Source organism: Panthera pardus, unplaced genomic scaffold (genome assembly GCF_024362965.1).
Source record: "Panthera pardus isolate Hobbes unplaced genomic scaffold, ASM2436296v1 HiC_scaffold_7, whole genome shotgun sequence".
NCBI lineage: Eukaryota > Metazoa > Chordata > Mammalia > Carnivora > Felidae > Panthera > Panthera pardus.
In genome coordinates, this window is record NW_026527002.1 from 53,724,878 (window position 1) to 53,743,748 (window position 18,871).

Here is an 18,871-nt window from a genome sequence, read left to right on the forward strand (position 1 = left end):
CTGCAGGTTAATTTTATCAATTCTTACTAAGAACCAAGTTTTGGTTTCATTGATTTTCTTGATTCCTATTTCATTGATTTATAATCTAATAATTACTATTTCTTTTTTGCCACTTACTTTGGGTTGAGCTTCCACTTTTTCTAGTTTTTGAACTTGGAAGCTAAGGTCATTGACTTGAGATCTTTCTTCTTTTCTAACAAAAGCATTCAGTGCTACAAATTGCCTTTAAATACTGCTATAACAACATCACAAATTTTAATAGTTCTCATTTATATTCATTTTGAACACTTTCTGATTACTGTTTGATATTTTTTATTTGAATTATTTACAAGTCTGTATGTAATTTCACAGTATTTGGCGATTTTCTAAAGGGCTTTCTGTTACTGATTTCTAATTTAATTCTATTTTGCTCAGAGGACATGTCTTGATACTTCTTGATTTATCGGGATTTGTTTTATGGTCCAGAACACAGTCTATCTTGATAAATATGATGTTTGCACTTAAGAATGTTTATTAAGATTAAGAATATTACTCGGGGCACCTGGGTGGCTCCATTGATTAAGCATCTGACTTCGGCTCAGGTCATGATCTCGTGGTTTGTGGGTTCAAGCCTCGCGTCAGGCTCTGTGCTGACAGCTCAGAGCCTGGAGCCTGTTTCGGATTCTCCCCATCTCTCGGCCCCTCCCCTGCTCATGCTCTGCCTCTCTCTGTCTCTGAATAATAAATAAATGCTAAAAATTTTTTTAAAATAAAAAAAGAATATTCTGTTGTTGGATAGTATGTTTTTATAAATTTCAATCAAGTCAACTTGGTTGATAGCATAACTTGAATTTTCTATATCCTTGTTGATTTTCTGCCTGCTTATTTTTATCAATGACCAAAAGAAGTGTATTCCAATCTTCACTGTAATTATTGATTTTTTGCTTATTCCTATAGTTTATTAGTCTTTGCTTTGTGTATCTTTAAGCTTTGTTATTAGATACATAAACTTTAAACATTTTTTTATGTCCTCTTGCATAACTGACTCTTGCTATGAAATGGTCTTCTTTATCCTTGGTATAATTCTTTGGTCTGAAATTGATTTTGTGTGATATTATATAGCCACTCCAGATTTATTTTATAGTGATTATTTCACTAAGTATATACGAATACACATGTAATATACATTACATATTATCACATATGTATAATTTATACCAAAATATATTAAAATGGATCCAATTGTACATGTTAAATAAGCATAATATTGTGTACAAACCATACTTCAGTAAGGTTTAAAATTTCCAGTATAATTAACATGGTGTTGTGTTAGTTTTAGATGTACAATAGAGTGATTCAACAGTTCTGTATATTACTCCATGCTCATCATGGTAAGTGTACTGTTAGTTCCCCTCACCTATTTCACCTATCCCCTCACCCACCTCCCCTGCCAACCACCAGTTTTCTGTTTTTAACAGTCTGTTTTTTTGGTCTGTAACTTTTTTTTCTTTGTTCATTTGTTTCTTAAATTCCACATAAGTAAAATCATATATTTGTCTTTTTATGACTGACTGATTTCACTTAGCATTATACTGTCCAGATCCATCCATTTTCCATCCAGATTTCATTCTTTTTTATGGCTGAGTAATATTCCATTATATATAATGGTGTGTGTGTGTGTGTGTGTGTGTGTGGCACACACACCACTTCTTTCTCCATTTATCTATTGATGGACACTTGGGTTGCTTCCATAGTTTGGTATTGTAAATAATGCTACAGTAAACATAGGGGTGCATATATCTTTGAATTAGTGTTTTGGTATTCTTTGGGTAAATACCCGATAATGGGATTACTAGATTATATGGTAACCTGCTTTTAATTTTTTGAGGAACCTCCATACTATTTTCTACAGTGGCTGCACCAGTTTGCATTCTCACCACCAGGGCACAAAGATTCCTTTTATTCTACACCCTGCCAACATTTGCTTCTTGTGTTTTTGATTCTAGTCATTCTGATAGGTGTGAGGTGATACTTTGTTGTGGTTTTGATTTGCATTTTCCTGATGATTAGTGATGTTGAGCATCTTTTCATGTTGGCCATCTGTGTCATCTTTGGAGAAATATCTGTTCATGTCTTCTTATCATTTTTTATTTTTTATTTTTTAAGTTTATTTATTTTGAGAGAGAAAGTGTGAGTGGGGGAGGGGCAGAGAGAGAGGGAGAGAAAGAGAATCCCAAGCAGGCTCCACACTGTTAGTGCAAAGCCCAATGTGGGGCTTGAACTCACAAACCATGAGATCATGACCTGAGCCAAATTCAGATGCTTAACCAACTGAGCCACCCAGTTGCCCCATCTTCCCATTTTTTAATTGGGTTATTGAGAAGTTTTTGGGTTTTTTTTTCAGTTGAGTTGAGTGTTAGTGGAGTTATACATTTTGGATACTAACCTCTTTTTGAACATGTCGTTTGCAAATATCTTCTATTATTGTTTTGTTGATTGTTTCTTTTGATGCATAGAAACTTTTTCTTTTGACGTAGTCCCAACAGTTTATTTTTGTTTTTGTTTCTCTTGCCTCTGGAGGCATAACTAGAAAAATGTTGCTATGGCTGACGTCATTGAAATTACTACCTGTCTCTCTTGTAGGATTTTTATGGTTTCAGGTATCACATTTAGGTCTTTAATGCATTTTGAGTTTATTTTTGTATACAGTGTAAGAAAGTGGTCCAGTTTCATTCTTTTGCATATAGCTGTCCAGTTTTCCCAACACCATTTATTAAAGAGATTTCTTTCTTTTGTATATTCTTGCCTCCTTTGTCAAAGATTAATTGACCATATAATTGCGGGTTTCATTCTGGGGTCTTTATTCTGTTCTACTGATCTATGCGTCTACTTTTATGCCAGTACTGTATTGCTTTGATTACTGCAGCTTCGTAGTATATCTTGAAATCAGGGATTATGATACCACGTTTTGTTCTTTTTCAAAATTGTTTTGGTTATTCAGGGTCTTTTGTTGTTCTATACAAGTTTTAGTATTATTTATTCTAGTTCTGTGAAAAATGCTGTTGATATTTTGACAGGAATTGCATTAAATGTGTGGATTCCTTTGGTTAGTGTGGACATTTTAACAATATTTGTTCTTCCAATCCACAGGCATGGAATATCTTTCCATTTGTTTGTGTCATCTTTAATTTCTTTCATTGGTATTTTACAGTTTGCAGAGTACAAGTTTTTCACATCTTTAATTAAGTTTATTCCCAAGTATTTTAATATGTGGTGCAATTGTAAAAGGGATTCTTAATTTCTCTTTTGGTTATTTCATTATTAGTGTATATAAATGCCATGAATTCTATATATGGATTTTGTATCCTGCAACATTACTAAATTCGTTTATCAGTTCTAGTAGGTTTTTGATGGAGTCTTTAGGGTTTTCTATATATGTAGTGTCCTGTCATCTGCAAATTGTGAAAGTTTTATTTCTACCTTACCCATTTTTATGCCTTTTATTTATTTATTTTTTTTGTTTGATTGCTGTGGCTAGGACTTCTAGTACCATGGTAAATAGAAGTGGTGAGAATGGACATCCTTGTCTTATTCCTGATCTTAAGAGGAAATCTCTCATTTTTTCACCATAGAGCAAAGTGCTAGCTGTGGGTTTTTCTTATATGGCCTTTATTATGTTGAAGTAGGTTCCCTTTAAACCTAGTTTATTGTGGGTTTTTATCATGAATAGATGTTGTACTTTGTTGAATGTGTTTTCTTTATCATTGAGATGATTATGGTTTTTATCCCTTCTCTTTTGATGTGATGTATAACATTGATTGATTTGCAAATATTGAACCACCCTTGCATCCTAGGAATAAATCCCACTTGAGTATGGTGGATTATTATTTTTTTTAATGTTTGTTGGATTTGGTTTGCTAGCATTTTATTGAGTACTTTTGCATCTGTGTTTATCAGAGTTCTCTGCTTTTTTTTTTTTTTTTGTAATATTTTTATCTGGTTTGGGTATCAGGATAATGCTGACCTCACAGAATGAATTTGGAAGCTTTTCTTCCTCTTCTATTTTTTGGGATGGTTTGAGAAGAATAAGTATTAACTCTTATTTAAATGGTTGGTAGAATTCACCTGTGAATCACTCTGGTCCTAGACTACTGTTTGTTGGCAATTTTTTTTTATTACTACATCAGTTTTATCCCTAATAATCTATTCAAATTTTCTGTTTCTTCATGATTTGGTAGGTTATAGGTTTCTAAAAATTTATCCATTTCTTTTGGTTGTCCAATTTGTTGGCATATAATATTTCATAGTATTTTCTTATAATTCTTTATTTCTATGATGTCAGTTGTCATTTCTCCTCTTGCATTCTGATTTTGTTTATATGAGATTGGTCTCTCTCAGTGTCTCTCACTCTCTCTTTGAGTCTGACTAAAGTTTTGTCAATTTTGGTGATCTTTCCTAAGAACCAGCTCTTTGTTTTATTAATCTGTTCTATTTTGTTATTGTTTCTGCCATTTATTTTGGCTCTAATCTTTAATATTTCCTTCCTTCTATTGGTTTTGGGTTTTGTTTGCTCTTTTCCTAGCTCCTGTAGGTGTCAGGTTAGGTTGTTTATGTGAAATTTTTCTTGCTTCTTGAGGTAGACCTGTATTACTATAAATTTCCCTCTTAGAACAGCTTTTTCTGCATTCCAAAGATTTTGGACCATGTGTTTTCATTTTCATTTGTTTCCATTTATTTTTTATTTCTTCTTTGAGTTTTTGGTTTCCTCAGTCATTGCTTCATGTTATTTAACTTCAATGTAGTTGTGTTCTTCCCAGATTTTTTCTTGTGGTTGATTTCTAGGTTTATAGGATTGGGTCAGAAAAGATGCATAGTATGACTTTAATCTTTCTTAATCTGTTGAGACTTGTTTTTTGGACCAATGTATAATCCAGTTTGTTCCATGCGCATTTGAAAAGACTGTGTATTCTGCTGTTTTAGGATGGAGTGTTTTGAATGTATCCATTAAATTCATCTGGCCCAATGTGTCATTCAAAGCCCCTATTTTCTTGTTGATTTTGTTTGGATGATCTATTCATGTAGGTGAGGTGTTAAATTCCCCTACTATTATTTTATTACTATCGATTACTTCCTTTATTTTTGTTATTAGCTACTTTATGTACTTGGGTTCTCTCATATTGGTGGCATAAATATTTACACATATATTTGTATATTATATATAATATATATATTTTATATATAGTTATATTTTTTGTTGGATTGTTTCCTTTATGATTATGTAATGTCCTTCCCTGTCTCTTGTTATAATCTTTGTTTTAAAATCTATTTTGTCTGACATAAGTATTGCTACCCCAGCTTTCTTTTCACTTCCATTTGCATGATAAATGCTTTTCCCACCCTCTTCATTTTAGATCTGCTTGAGTCTTTAGGCCTGAAATGAGTCTTTTCATAGGAAGCATATAGATAGATGGGTCTTGCTTTTTTATCCATTCTATCACCCTCTGTCTTTTGATTGGAACATTTAGTTCATTAACATGCAAAGTAATTATTAATAAGTATGTACTTACCACCATTTTGTTCCTTGTTTTATGGTTGTTTTTGTAGTTCTTCCATGTTCTAGTTCTTGCTCTTCTCTCTCATGGTTTGCTGGTTTCCTTCAGTGATCTACTTGGATTCCTTTATCTTTATTTTTTGTGTATCTATTACTGGTTTTTGATTTGTGGTTACCATTATGTTTATATATAACATCTCATACACATAGCAGTCTATATGAATTTGATGGTCACTTAAGTTTGAACCATTCTAAAAGCACTAAACTTTTACTCCTCTTCCCCCAGTATGTAGTGTCATACTCTACATCATTTTATTTTGTGAATCCCTTGATGGATTTTTATAGATATACTTAATTTTCCTGCTTTTGTGCTTTCTAATTTTCTTACTCCTGTTTATGGTCTTTCATTTCCAGAGTCCCCTTTAACATTTCTTGTAAGACTGGTTTAGTGGTGATGAATTACTTCCACTTTTGTTTGTCTGAGAAACCTCTCCTATTCTGAATGATAGCCTTGCTGGGTAGAGTATTCTTGGTTGCAGGTTTTTTTCTTTCATAACTTGGAATATATCAGGACAATCCCTTCTGGTCTGCAAATTTTCTGTTGAAATATCAGCTGATATAGCCTTATGGGATTTCCCTTGTATGTAACTTTTTTCTTACTGCTTTTAAAATTCTCTCTTTATCACCATTTTTTGCCATTTTAATTACTATGTGTCTTGGCATGGACCTCCCTGGGTTGATTTTATTGGGGGCTTTCTGTGCCTCTAAGATCGAGATTCCTGTTTCCTTCCCCAGATTGGGAAATTTACAGCTATTATTTCTTAAAATAAATTTTCTGCCCTCTTTTCTCTTTCTTCTTCTGGAATCCCTATAATGGGAAAGTTCCTACGCTTAATGGTGTTGTTGAGATCCCTTAATCTCTTTTCATTTTTTATTCTTTTTTCTCTCTCTTGTTCAGCTGGATAGCTTTCTATTACTCTGCCCTCCAGGTTGCTGATCCATTCTTTTTTCTCTAGTACTATTTATTGAGTACTTCTTCTCTGATTGGTTCTTTTTTAAGCTTTCTATCTCTTTGTTGAGAGTCTCACTGAAGCCCTCCATTCTTTACTCCAGTCCAGAGAATATCATTGTGACTATTACTTTAAATTCTTTATCAGGTATATTACTTATATCCATTTCATTTAAGTCTCTTGCTGTGCTTTTTTTTTTCCTGTTCCCTCATTGGGGACATACTCCTCTGTCTTCTTATTTTGCCTAACTCTGGGTCTATTTCTGTGTGTTAAGAAAATCAGCTATGTCTCCTGCTCTTGAAAGTATTGGACTTACAAAGCAGAGGTCTTGGAGTGTCCTGCACTACAATGTTCCCTGTTTACCAGAACCTGGCAGTTCAGGGTTGTCATCCTGTGTTTTGCATGCACCCTACTCTTGTGGCTGAGTTGCATTTGCCCTTAGTCCAGTCAGCTGCAATGGCTCTCTTTGTCTATTGTGGCAGGGTTTGGTTCCTGTGTTAGTGGGCCAGTATGGGACTGCTTTGGGCTTGAATAGGGTCAGACCAGGCATTTGCCAGAGCTGCAGCAGCACAGAACTGCAGGGTGCTTCCCTGGTGTTGTCCCTGAGAAGTTGTCATTGTTGGGAGAGGCCTGCAGTCCACTGCTGGGACCACAGGAAGGGTGTGTGGTGGTGGTTATCTTCTCCTCTCCCTGAGCAGGAGTCACTTTGTGGTGGTGCTGACCCATCGGGGCTGCTTGCACACTGCCAAGCTTGTGACACATCTTTGGATGGACTCATACCAAAGGTGTTTTGGAGGGGGCAAGTCCATAGGAGAATGCAGGGCTTGAGGCATGCAGTGTTAGGTTGGTGCTGGTTTGCTGTGGGAGGAATCTGAGATGGGGGCAGATCTGCACAAGTATGCAGGTCCAGGGCATACTGTTAGCAAGCTAACTAGAAAGTGTTCAAGCTATGCTCATTCCCACAGGTGTCCATGTATCTAGGCTGTGGGAGGGGGTGGGGAGTGAGAGGAGAGCCCCCCCACCCCCCGCCAGCTCCTTTGTTCTTGGAGAACTACCCATCAGCATGGGCCTCAAGATTAGCAGACAAATCTCCCTCCTGTACCCCCAGGAGTCTTTCAATTTGCTGTTTCTGTGCTGTATCTAAGTGGGGCTGTTTGTGGTACTGCCTCTTCAAGGGCAGGGACAGTTTCCTGTCACTCTCTGGCTCTCAGAGCTGACCCCATGATTTGTAAAGTTCCAGGTTTTAAGCCTCACTGTAAGAACTTCAAAAGTTAAGCCCCTCTGGTTTTCAAAGTCAAATGTTAGGGTGTTCATCTTTCCTGTGCAGGTCCCCTGTGCCTGAGGTGCCTGGTGCAGGGCCTGCTCCTTTTGCCTTTTGTGCCCATGGTGTCCCTCCTGTGGACAGTTTCCTGAACACTTTGGCTCTGAACCATGTCTCTGACCTTCCTACCCTCTTCAATATGGCCTTTTCTTTACATTTAGCTGCGGACGGTCTGTTCTGCCAGTCTTTGGGTCATTTTCTGGGTTATTTACACTGATGTGGGTTTTATCTAGGTATGTCCATGGAACAAGGTAAGCCTAGGATCCTCCTATGCTACCATCTTCCCCAGAAGTCAAAAAAGTTCACTTTAAAAGCTGATGCAGGGGCACCTGGGTGACTCAGTCAGTTAAGCGTCCAACTTCAGCTCAGGTCATGATCTCACAGTTCGTGAGTCTGAGCACCACGTCAGGCTCTTTGCTGACATCTCAGAGCCTCGAGCCTTCTTCATATTCTGTGTCTCCCTCTCTCTCTGCCCATCCCCACTTGCGCTCTCTCTCAAAAAATGAATAAACATTAAACAATAAATAAAACAAAAGCTCATGCAATGACATGTATGAACATCTGAAATGGTAATAATTATACATTTTGGATATCAATGACACAGTATAGTTTTCTAAAATAAAAATTTTCAATAATTTTTTTAAAGAAAATTGAGTATAGCCCTTAATTATAAATGACATTCAGAGTATGCACATACCTCTTAGACTTTACATCAGTGTGTTGCAAATAGGTTACAGGTCACCTAGATATTTAATCCCTTGGTCCTTAGATAGCCAAGTCACTTCTGGCCAAGAGCACCCCTAGTGTGCTATAAGTATAATTTTCTGTGTGCCATGAAGTGAGGGGAAAAGGCTAGAAATCTACATTGTTTGGACATAGTATGGGGTACATGTAATAGATTTCAAAAATGGTTCCATTTCCTCGCCTTCCTCATATCTAGGTCCTCTGCCATGGAACTTTGCAGGGTACTCCACTCTAACTCTGGGATAAGCTATGTGATCTGCTTTGGCCAGTATGATATGAGAAAATGTGACACAAGCAGAGGCTTGATAAATACTTGTGTAACTGATCTTGCCAGTCACATTCTGACACAGTCATATTGTGTGCCTGGGTTAGTCTGCTGAAGGAAAGGACAGGTGGAACAGAACCTCAAGATGGATGTGGCTGGTAATGGATCCAACACAAGTGACTTCTCTTGGAACATGGCTTGCCTCCTTTTAAACCCAAAACACTTGTTCAAAGAAAAGTCATGGGGCTGGCTGTTTTTATTTCCTTCCCATGGTAGAAACTTAGGAAACAAGGCAACATACAATCTTAACTTTCCTATTTCCTTTGAGGCACTAAGGGATATTTCCCTCTTTAATATATACATTAACGATTCAAAAAATACGTTTTTATGAACAAAGAAAGAGTTCTCACAGGCATTATCTATCCTTTTGGAAAACACACAGATCCTGTTGTAAATTGCCCAGGTGTTAAAATTTAACTGCATCTTTCTCCTATGAGAAAGCGGAAAAGTATTACTTACATACTGGGTGTCAGGGAGTTTTCAGACCCATAAAGAGGGATGTAACTTCAAGCTTTTAATAAACATTGATATATACTATTCTAATGTAAAAATATTACAATTTAGTTACTTCCCTAAGATGGAAATTTAGATTTCTCCAAATTTTTATTAGAAACATCACCACAATGCATATTCTTATATATACTGCGCTGGGCACATGTTGAGTGTCTTCCAGTATTTCTGGGATTATGGAAAATGCACTATTTATTTGAATACGTATTTATAACTGTCCTTTGGTACCCACTGACACTCCCACCAACAGTGTAGGAGAGTTCCCATTTTCCCCCACCTTGGTCAATATGTCATATTCTAAAAATTTACATTTTTTACCAATTTCCCTGATTACTTGGGAGACTGAGCATCTTTTTAAAAGTAAATTGGCTATTAATATCTTTTATCTGCTTCCCTATTTTGCAGTTTATTATGAAAAAATAGTGTTTTGACATTCTAGATTATTCTAGATTTTAACCCTCCTCTATTATGCGTCGACAAGTATCTTCTCTCAGTCTGTTTTCTTTTACCACTGTTATAGAATCAGGTCATAAAGAAATTTTACATTTTATAATCCATTAGTTTCTCTCATATTTTTGTTTTCTGGGTCTGAGATTATACACATTTAAGTAAATAAAAAAATATGTCTATTTACGGATCCAATGATATACCAACTTGTTTACCACTTCATAATATATCTTGGTACCTGATTGGTTACCTTTTATCTTCATTGTTTTTGCTCATAATTCCTTCATACTAATTTGAGAGGGGCTATTTTTCATTTATTATTCCAACATTCTAATATTAGGCATAATTTTTACCAGCTAAATTACATTTACTTGTTTGGTAAGACACCCTTAGTACTAAGATGTAATTAAAATATTCTTCCAGTAATCAGCAATGACTAGTACAATACTAGTTGTATTATATTATTTGCCATACATAAACTTACCATTTATCTCTTTAATCACATTTATAAAATGTTAGAAATGCCTGTGCAATGGTGATTTAATCTGTATAGTAATTTCCTTTGTATGCAGAAATCTGACAATTGTATATTACTTGAAAGCATCAGTTTTTACCATTCTTAATTTTTGAATTCCCTTATCCTCTTTCTCCCCTTCCTATTGGCAACACTTCTGCCTAATTCTTGTATGGGTTCCGGACTTGGTCAGACTTCTTTCTTAGAGAAGCACTACTCCACTTACCCCCTCCCACTTTTTTTTCCTCCAAAGAGAAACTTTACCTGGAAAACTCTGTAAGGTAGACTCTTTGTCTCTTTATACTTAGCAATGCATTATCCTCAACATTGGAAACATGAGGTTATGGTATATAGTTGATGCTTACTAAATGTTGAAATAATGAATTTTTTTTTAAAGAATATAGGGTTTTTAAATTTTTTTTTAATTTTTGTTTTATTTTTATTTTTTTCAATATATGAAATTTATTGTCAAATTGGTTTCCGTACAACACCCAGTGCTCATCCCAAAAGGTGCCCTCCTCAATACCCATCACCCACCCTCCCCTCCCTCCCACTCCCCATCAACCCTCAGTTTGTTCTCAGTTTTTAAGAGTCTCTTATGCTTTGGCTCTCTCCCACTCTAACCTCTTTTTTTTTTTTCCTTCCCCTCCCCCATGGGTTCCTGTTAAGTTTCTCAGGATCCACGTAAGAGTGAAAACATATGGTATCTGTTTTTCTCTGTATGGCTTATTTCACTTAGCATAACACCTCCAGTTCCATCCACGTTGCTACAAAGGGCCATATTTCATTCTTTCTCATTGCCACGTAGTACTCCATTGTGTATATAAACCACAATTTATCCCTTCATCAGTTGATAGACATTTAGGCTTTTTCCATAATTTGGCTATTGTTGAGAGTGCTGCTATAAACATTGGGGTACAAGTGCCCCTATGCATCAGTACTCCTGTATCCCTTGGGTAAATTCCTAGCAGTGCTACTGCTGGGTCATAGGGTAGATCTATTTTTAATTTTTTGAGGAACCTCCACACTGTTTTCCAGAGTGGCTGCACCAATTTGCATTCCCACCAACAGTGCAAGAGGGTTCCCGTTTCTCCACATCCTCTCCAGCATCTATAGTCTCCTGATTTGTTCATTTTGGCCACTCTGACTGGCGTGAGGTGATATCTAAGTGTGGTTTTGATTTGTATGAAATAATGAATATTGTTAAGGGACTCTTAATATGAAAAGCACGTAAAGTACTACTTCATTACTATCATAAATTCCTGCTCATAATTTATGATAAAAATCGACAAAATACGAGGTAGTTGTATTATGCCATACTTATAGCATATGCCTTATTATTTTTTTAAATTTTAGTTAACATACAATATTGGTTTCAGTAGAATTCAGTGATTCATCACTTGCATACAATAGTGCTCATCACAAGTGCCCTCCTTAGTACCCATCACTCATCTAGCCCATCTCTCACCTACCTCCCCCTTTCAACCCATAGTTCTCTATCATTAAGAGACTCTTGTGGTGAGCCTTATTTGTGTGTTTATTTTTTAAAGTGTAGAAAATTGTTTCAGTTGATTTATAGGCTTATGGGATTCTTAAAACATTTCGAGAAATCAGAGCTTAGAATCACTGCTCTGGATGTATTACTCTAAGATAGGTCAAGATGCAAAAATCAGGACTACTTATCCTGATAGTTTCCAATTCAACATTATGTTAAAAATCACAGGAAGAAAAGAAAATTTATTACTACCTGGAACTTTGTGTGTATATGCATACATACACACATAGCCATATGGTTAACTAAGGAGCACATTAATCTGCATTTTTCTTATATTTCCTAAGAGGGTACTTATGATCCTTGGGGAAAATTTTAAAGATTTAAATCTCCTGTCACATAATAAAGTTTTTAATAATTCACTGTCTCAATACTCTTTTGTGTCATTAAGTTTTACAGCACAGAAAAGTTCTGGAAATACAGTTTTGTGTCTTGTTTTTCTGTGTTCTGACCTTATGATGCTCGAAATCCAGGCCACCTCATTCCTAAATACTAAGAGCACTGTTAGGACTCTGGCTTTCATTACCAGTTCTCTGGACTTCCCCAATTTTTTTATGTAGCATCCCAATACTTCTCTCTAGGAAACTGCATTTTAAGTGTTTAGAACATGCATGTAATCTCCATCTTTTTCCTCCAAAGTAAACACTTTTCCAGGTAAATGCAAACCCCAAAAAATCTAAGGAAATGAAAAACTACAATTCATGACACAATATATTTAATGTATAAACAAGGTTATTATTTTTTTTTTAATGTTTATTTTGAGAGAGAGAGCATGAGCAGGGGAGAGGCAGAGAGAGAGGGAGACACAGAATCTGACGCAGACTCCAGGTTTCAAGCTGTCGGCACAGAGCCCGACGTGGGACTTGACTCAAGAACTGTGAGATCATGACCCGAGCTCAAGTCGGACACTTGACTGAGCCATCCGGGTGCCCCAGGGTTATTTTTTTTAACTGTAGAAGTTTAAGGAGAACTACCAAGATAAATCATAATTTGTATGACAGACTATCACATTAATGGCGCCAATGAATTATACCTCCTGCTGTGTTCCTGTGCAGTCCCTCTCACACGGACTCTAGACTTGACCGTGTGACTTGCTTTGTTCAATGGAAGAAGAGCAAATGTGATGGAAACACAGGCTTGATAAGCTCTTGTGTGTCAGTCTTGCCCTCTTGCAATGTCTGCTCTATCACAGGAATAAGACAAGTCTAGCCTACTGGAGCCATGCAGAACAGAGACAGCCACATCAGTGAATCATAGATTTTCAAATAGTCTTGTTTTAATGAGTTTTGAGGTGGTTTGTTGTATAACAATGGATAAGAGCCACACTTTATGGAACTTTATCATCTCTCTTTGTCTATCCCTGTTGGAAGAGCAAATGAATAAAAAATAAATGGAAAAAATTTTTGGATAAAAACCCCAAATCTTAGTATTTCAGCAAACTTTAACAATACTGGACCTGCTGTACTTCTGTTCTATTTCCCCCCTCTACCTCAGCTATTCAGTCCACTTAAATGAGTATTTACAAGAACCAACAGTTTAACTGTAATCCAAAAGTTCTATAGGTACAGAAGGAAGAAACTATCAATGAACAAAGAGTATGTGATAAATATTTTTATTTTTAAACACTGAATTGTACATCTTTCATATAAAAGATGAAATTCCAGACTTTTTAAAAAAATCATTCTAATACTTTACATTTTTTACAGAAGTAAATTTTCTCTAAATTTGCAGCTTCATTCCATAGCTTTTATAGAATCATAATCTCTTGAATATACTTCCAATTTCCTTTAAAAAATAAAAAATTCATATAAGATAGTTTATTTAACATAGTAAAACTTAACAGGTTATAGTATAACTACTAAGCTTTCTGGCTACCACTGAATACTTTTCTCAGTACAGAAAAGCTGACATGTTGGGGTGATCAATTCTCTGTATTTACTTTTATTAAAAACAGGTTTTTGGTAGTGAGAACAAATAATCTCTCATTTGTTGCCTGAAAGCCTAAAATAGGATCATTGGTTTCTAGGCTTGCTACTTGCTGCTTAGCAACCTGCCCTACTTGCCGGCCTTCCTTTCTGTTGTAAAGTACAGTGGACATGGGAGTGGGCTGGCGGTAGATGAACACTCGACGAAGGCACTCACACAGGGCTGCATATGAGTAGTTTGGAGCACAAGCAAAAAATTTTTTGTCTCTCTTTGATGCTTGGACGTAGCCTGTTATGAAACAAATAAAAATCCATATATTAAAAAGAAGGAAAATGTGATTACACATTTAGTATTTCCCAGTTTTTATTATAAATTAAAATGCCTCGATAAAATATACACCATAAATATTCAACAGTGTTTGAATTCTGAACCGTTAATGACTACTTACAATTTCTCCCAATTGGTGCCAAAATAGAGCTTTAATTCTTAAGGAACAAAATAGGTAGGGTATTATCTCTTTAAGAAAAACACAATATAGTTCCTTATTTCTGTGAATAATTAGGACACTAAAAATCTAAAAATCAAAAGGACTAAAAACATGTCAAACTGTCTTTAAATGCCAAATAATTAAGCTCATCAATCACAGATGTGGATTACAGAATCTTTTTTATCAAATAAATGGGAAAATATTTATAGGATACCACCATAAAGTTATTTCAGGAGTGTGTTCATAATATAGCCCCCAAGCCTAAAAATGCTAATGTGACAATGCATTCTCTTATTATTTCTATAATGTTAGTGGTATTTTTATACACCAGTGCCCACAGTGTAACAGGATTTTGTTGTACTTCAGCTCCCAGAAGTAGAACCTTGAGATCACTACAAGTTGGAATGAAAATTTAAGCATCTAATTTTAAAAACTTAATTAAAACATCCCTTGAAAACTAATTAAACTCTGTAAAATCTTATTCTTGTCTTTTAAAAAAATTATCTTTACAGGTTAAAAGGGTATTTATGTTCTGAAGTATAAATTAGTATTTTCAGACTGGGACATGGTTACTGAACGTTATAACATGTGGGATAAAAACAGAACACTAACGTAAAGTGATCTCATCAAATAACGAGCAAAGGAACTCTAGGTAGAGCACAGGAAGATCAATATTGGTTTTATCATTAAACAGGGTTTGAAGAGGAAACAGTGAAGAGGATGTAGATACCTGAGTATTTTAGAATTAGCTCTCTGGGCTAACCTTGAGAAAATTAACAATGTATATAATGTCTCGAGACTACATATCAAATGTAATGTTGATTTAACTTAAGCAGAATTCTAAACAGACTTAGGGATACAAATGGAGAATCTAAGCATATAAAAATTATGTGACAGAGATTTCCTTACTGAAAAAAGAAGATTCAGAATTAAAAAGGAGGAATTATATAGAGGCCAGAAATTTTATATTCAAATTTTTCAATAAAACTCTTTATTTCAGGTCATAAAAATCCATTTGGAGTCTGAATTAACCAGCTTAGCAGCCTACATTATTAACTATAAAGGATAATTGACCAATCTCCTCTATAATTAAGGTTGTATTCAGAATATATAATTTTACTTCCTGTTCCCAGTTTAAAATAATCACTCAATAAAGCAGTAACTGTGCCTAATTTATATTAAAAAAACTTCTCCCTGGGGCGCCTGGGTGGCGCAGTCGGTTAAGCGTCCGACTTCAGCCAGGTCACGATCTCGCGGTCCGTGAGTTCGAGCCCCGCGACGATCTCGCGGTCCATGAGTTCGAGCCCCGCGTCAGGCTCTGGGCTGATGGCTCGGAGCCTGGAGCCTGTTTCCGATTCTGTGTCTCCCTCTCTCTCTGACCCTCCCCCGTTCATGCTCTGTCTCTCTCTGTCCCAAAAATAAATAAAAAACGTTGAAAAAAAATTAAAAAAACAAACAAACAAACAAACAAACAAACTTCTCCCATACAATACTAATATAGTTTGACATAAAATGAATTATTGCGTAAGTCTACAATTATGTATCTTACCATTTTTCAAGCCCTAGTTTTAAAATGCATTTCCTTTGAGCAATTCTATGATGTTTTTGATGATTACTCTGAAGAAACATGAATACAAGTTCCATGTAGGGTATTGTCAAACCCACTGTTCATATTCTAATACCGCATAGCTTATTTGGAATAAACAAATGACTGATTAGAAGAATCAAGTGGTGAGATAACCACTTTGATTTCTATTCTGTGCTGATCTTCTGTACAAGCATAAAAATAGATTGGTTCTGTCCCAAAAGTACTAACATTCATCAACTATAGTAAAAGCAACCAAATATAGCACAAATCAATCCAAAGGTAATTAAGACAGCTCAAATTAAAAAAAAAAAGAAAAAGAAAAAGAAAAAGAAGAAATGAACTTAAAAAAAAAACGACCCTAATTTCTGACATAATGGAAAATGCTGTCAAAGAGCTTGCTTTATACCTAAAGCATTGAAAGTTGCAATGTGCTCCCACATATCATCTTGTTTGCTGGAGTGTGGTTGCCAGAGTAGGGCATCAACATCATGGCGTAAACAGAAGCAGGGCATTTCTTTAGGATCCACTATGACAGAGAAAAGGTACTGGTTGCTTCCAAGATTCACCTAAAATAGTGACAAAGAATAATTTACTCAACAAATTAATAATGATAATGATGATGCCAATAACTGACACACAGCTCTATATGTCAGCAAGTTTTCTAAACTGTTTATACAGGCAGTTTGATTACCTCTTCAGAAATGCCCCTGGGAGAAATGTGCTACTGTTATATCCATTTTAAAGTTCAGCAAAGTCACTTGCCCAAGGTCAGCCTGGTAATAAGTTGTGGAGCTAAGACTGAACCCAGCATCTATGTTCCTAACCACTACACTATACTGCCTCTTAATTCTTAGTATCCTAGTTTAAAACACAATATAAAACACTCATTTATAGGCAGAATACTTTTTAAACCACAGAATTACAAATATGAAGTTTACAAATGGGAACTTGTAACAATTACTAAGTACAATGATAGCTAAGATTTATGAGCATGTGCTATATATACAAGGCATGTTATAAATATTAATTTCAACAATCAACACGCTTGTTATTATCTGCACTTAAGAGATAAAAGAACATGGAGAGTTTGAGAACTTGTTCTAGGATACAAAGAAAAACCACAAAGCTGAGATTCAAACTCAAATCTGTTTACAAATTATTTAAGTTGATGTACTGTTTAATTTCAGTATCAATGTCAAGAATGTTTATTATGCTAATAATTTTTATTGCAATACTCATGACTAAAGGAATTCATTTTTAATACAAAACCATCGGACTGAGATTTATATTTGAATTCTACCTATAGGAATACTTCTTTTAATGAAAATAGGTTGAAATGATATTCTGTATAGAAATGTTATCATCAGTTAAAAATGCCTAAATACCACACCAACAAAATAACATCAAATGTAGAAAACATGCATAGTACTTGATAAATATTGAATTGCTTTCATGAGTTTCAGGGAAGACTGGAGAATAAAATGTTGGGTTCCAATGAGAGAGACCTGACCTGTATTCAGTAGGAAAAACTGTGAAGTGGCTCTCCAGGAAGAGGATTTATTGGTACAGCTGAGCAGGCATAGGCTCCTGGTCACAGGAGAATTCTGTGACAGAGCAACCCGATTTCTGTTGCCCCAGCAGTGCCTGGGGATAGAACTTTTGTCTTCCTCAGAAGGGGAAGAGGATGGCAGACAGTGTTCACAGACTATACATGTTTTTTATGTAAATACACCTACAACGATGTTTACTGTAGCTTTGTTTATATAACATTGAAACACTTAAAACTGGTACATTTTTCCTAGGAAAAAAAAAATGGGCCCCCTATTCTGACTTAAATATTTCTTCTCTTCCACTCTCACTTACTTTCTACCTATCTCCATTAGAGTCAAAGTACTACATTTTGTTTATTTTTGGGAGAAAGAGTGAGCACGAGTGGGAGGGAGGGGCAGAGAGAGAGGGAGACAGAGAATCCCGAGCAGGCTCTGCACTGTCAGTGCAGAGTCTGATGTGGGGCTTGAACCCACCAAACTATGAGATTGTGACCTGAGCTGCAATCAAGAGCTGGACCCTCAACCAAAGAAGCCACCCAGGCATCCCAAAATCCCATTAAAATATTTTTCTTTTGTTTATTTTGAGAGTGAGTGAATGGCGGAGAGGGGTGAGGGTCAGTGGGGGGAGAGAGAGAGAGAACCCCAAGAAGGCTCAACACTGTCAGCATGGAGCCCAACATGGGGCTTGGACCCATGAACCGTGAGATCATGACCTGAGGCGAAACCAATCAAGAATCGGATGCTTAACCAACTGAGCCAGCTAGGCACCCCCACCCCTGCAAAAGCCCATTTTATAGTAATTATTATTATTTATTTTTAATTGAAGCATAGTTGACATATAATACAATATTAATTTTAGGTATATGACATAGTGACCCAACAATCATATACATTACAAAATGCTCACCATGATTAGTTACAAAAGTCACCAAAGTTGTTATAATTTGATTGACTATATTATTCCCTATGCTGTACTTTTGATCCCTGTGTGTACTTCTTAATCCCCTTCACCTATTTTGTCTATCTTCTAACCCCCATTCCCTCTGTCAATCATCAATTCTCTGTATTTAGGAATCTATTGTTGTTTGTTCATTTGTTTTGCTTTTAGAGATTCCATATATAAGTGAGGTCATATATTTGTCTGACTTATTTCACTTAGTATAATGCCATCAAAATGCATCTATGTTGTCACAAATGGCAAGATTTCCTTCTTTTTCATGGATAAAAAGTATCCCATTGTATGTATATACATATTTTTAAAATCCATTGATCCATCAATGTACACATATTGTTCTCCTATGTTGGCTCTTGACTATCATAAATAATGCTACCATAAGCATGGGGGTTAGTGCTTTTTTTTTGATTTT

General features: G+C 35.7%; 1 protein-coding gene across 1 annotated transcript in view; it reads right to left on the reverse strand.

Annotated features, from left to right (window-relative positions):
• Nucleotides 1-13,549: 13,549 nt before the first annotated feature.
• NUDCD1 (NudC domain containing 1) overlaps nt 13,550-18,871 on the reverse strand; it is a 75,345-nt gene continuing 70,023 nt past the window's right edge. Inside the window, exons 9-10 of the mRNA XM_019467848.2 lie at nt 16,361-16,520; nt 13,550-14,167 (exon numbers count right to left, since the gene is read on the reverse strand). Of these exons, the coding sequence (XP_019323393.1) occupies nt 13,875-14,167; nt 16,361-16,520 (453 nt within the window). The 3' untranslated portion in view covers nt 13,550-13,874. The remainder of the gene's footprint in view (nt 14,168-16,360; nt 16,521-18,871) is intronic.